This window comes from Austrofundulus limnaeus, unplaced genomic scaffold (assembly GCF_001266775.1).
Source record: "Austrofundulus limnaeus strain Quisiro unplaced genomic scaffold, Austrofundulus_limnaeus-1.0 Scaffold1048, whole genome shotgun sequence".
NCBI classification, from domain to species: Eukaryota; Metazoa; Chordata; class Actinopteri; order Cyprinodontiformes; family Rivulidae; genus Austrofundulus; species Austrofundulus limnaeus.
Window position 1 is genome coordinate 43621 of NW_013953450.1, and position 1422 is coordinate 45042.

General features: G+C 36.2%; 1 protein-coding gene across 1 annotated transcript in view; it reads right to left on the reverse strand.

Moving 5' to 3' along the window:
* Window positions 1-758, reverse strand: part of scamp4 (secretory carrier membrane protein 4) — a 19423-nt gene extending 18665 nt beyond the window's left edge. The window contains exons 1-2 of the mRNA XM_014030382.1: window positions 674-758; window positions 266-292 (exon numbers count right to left, since the gene is read on the reverse strand). Of these exons, the coding sequence (XP_013885836.1) occupies window positions 266-272 (7 nt within the window). The 5' untranslated portion in view covers window positions 273-292; window positions 674-758. The remainder of the gene's footprint in view (window positions 1-265; window positions 293-673) is intronic.
* Between the last annotated feature and the right edge of the window lie 664 nt (window positions 759-1422).

Here is a 1422-nt window from a genome sequence, read left to right on the forward strand (position 1 = left end):
ATTAACGTTTGATCTGATTAGTCGACTTATCGAAAAAATAATCAGTGATTAATCGATTATAAAAATAATCATTTGTGGCAGCCTTAGTCCTCTGTCCCCCCCACTTATTTCAACCGAAGCAGGAAAAACCTTTAAAAAAAGATGTCCCCCCCACCCCACCCCACCCACACAGTTTTAGGATGGTGATTACGCCCCTGCTGCAGAGTAAAAAAGAGAAATGTAGAGAAATGGAGGGATAAGTCAGTCAAAGGATTTAGTGACAAACCTGTCATCTTTAAATCCAACTTCTTTCCTATATAACAGAACACACACAAATAAATCACCTGTCAAACTGTTAAACATCATTTGTATCAGTAAACAATTCATTATACAAGTGGTTTTATAGTTTATAGTTCCCACTCATTTGGACWACAAAACACTTTCACTTCAGGCAAAACTGTTAAAAAACAGCAGGCTGTTTATATGGTCAAGCTATGGACTCTGGATTTTATAATAAAATTATTCTTCCTTCAGTCGTACTTATATAAAGTTATTTGATTTTGAACGAAAACGAAGCACTGTTGAAACCTTAACAATGACAAGCGTTTACATTCTGCTTTAACACGTTGTTGCTTTGACTATCTCTTTGGCATTAAGTGAAACATAAAACACAATAAAACATGTCAGTTTTTACCAGGATAACGGTTGTCTCTTTTYGTCGACAGCTACGTGAAGCCTTGATAATTCAGGACTCGCTTTTTGCTGCCGTCGTCAAACGTTACTGCGCATGCGCACAGTTTTGTCGACTTGTAGTTCCACGCGGTTTGCGTTTGTTGCTTTTTTGCTGCTGAAAAACTACATATCCCAGAACRAGTGCGGAAAACGCGTGACACGAAATGAACCCCCATGACCACCAACCACAACCTCATGTTCAAACCACGATTGTGGAGGTCCGAATGTAACATAATTAGAAATAAAAGGCGAAATATATAAATGGACCAATAAATAAATAAATGCACTTAAAATGCATCCATTAAATTAACAAAGGGAAATTTTACCTCGTGTTTTATAATTTAATTGACCTTCAAATTTATTTTTTCCAGCTTAATTCCAATAAATTCTTCTTCTTTTAGCAGATAAAYCGAATTGTGAATTTCCTGTATCGTTGCATAAAATTTTAATTTAGTCTCACGGTTCTATAGTTTTTCGACACAAAAGAGAGAAATGTCCATGCCCTTTTTAACTTGTAATTTATTTAAACTAATTATGAACATTTGTTTAACCTCAAAAGTTCAGTTTTTAAATTAAATGTTGCTGAAACAGCAAGTTTCTCAGTGGATCTCTGCTAAAAAATGCAGCCTAGGTGGAGTAGTCGAACACAGATCCACTGATCCTTTTGTTTTTGGGGCGTCAGGAGCCGTCCCTTATTGGGGGGGCTATGTT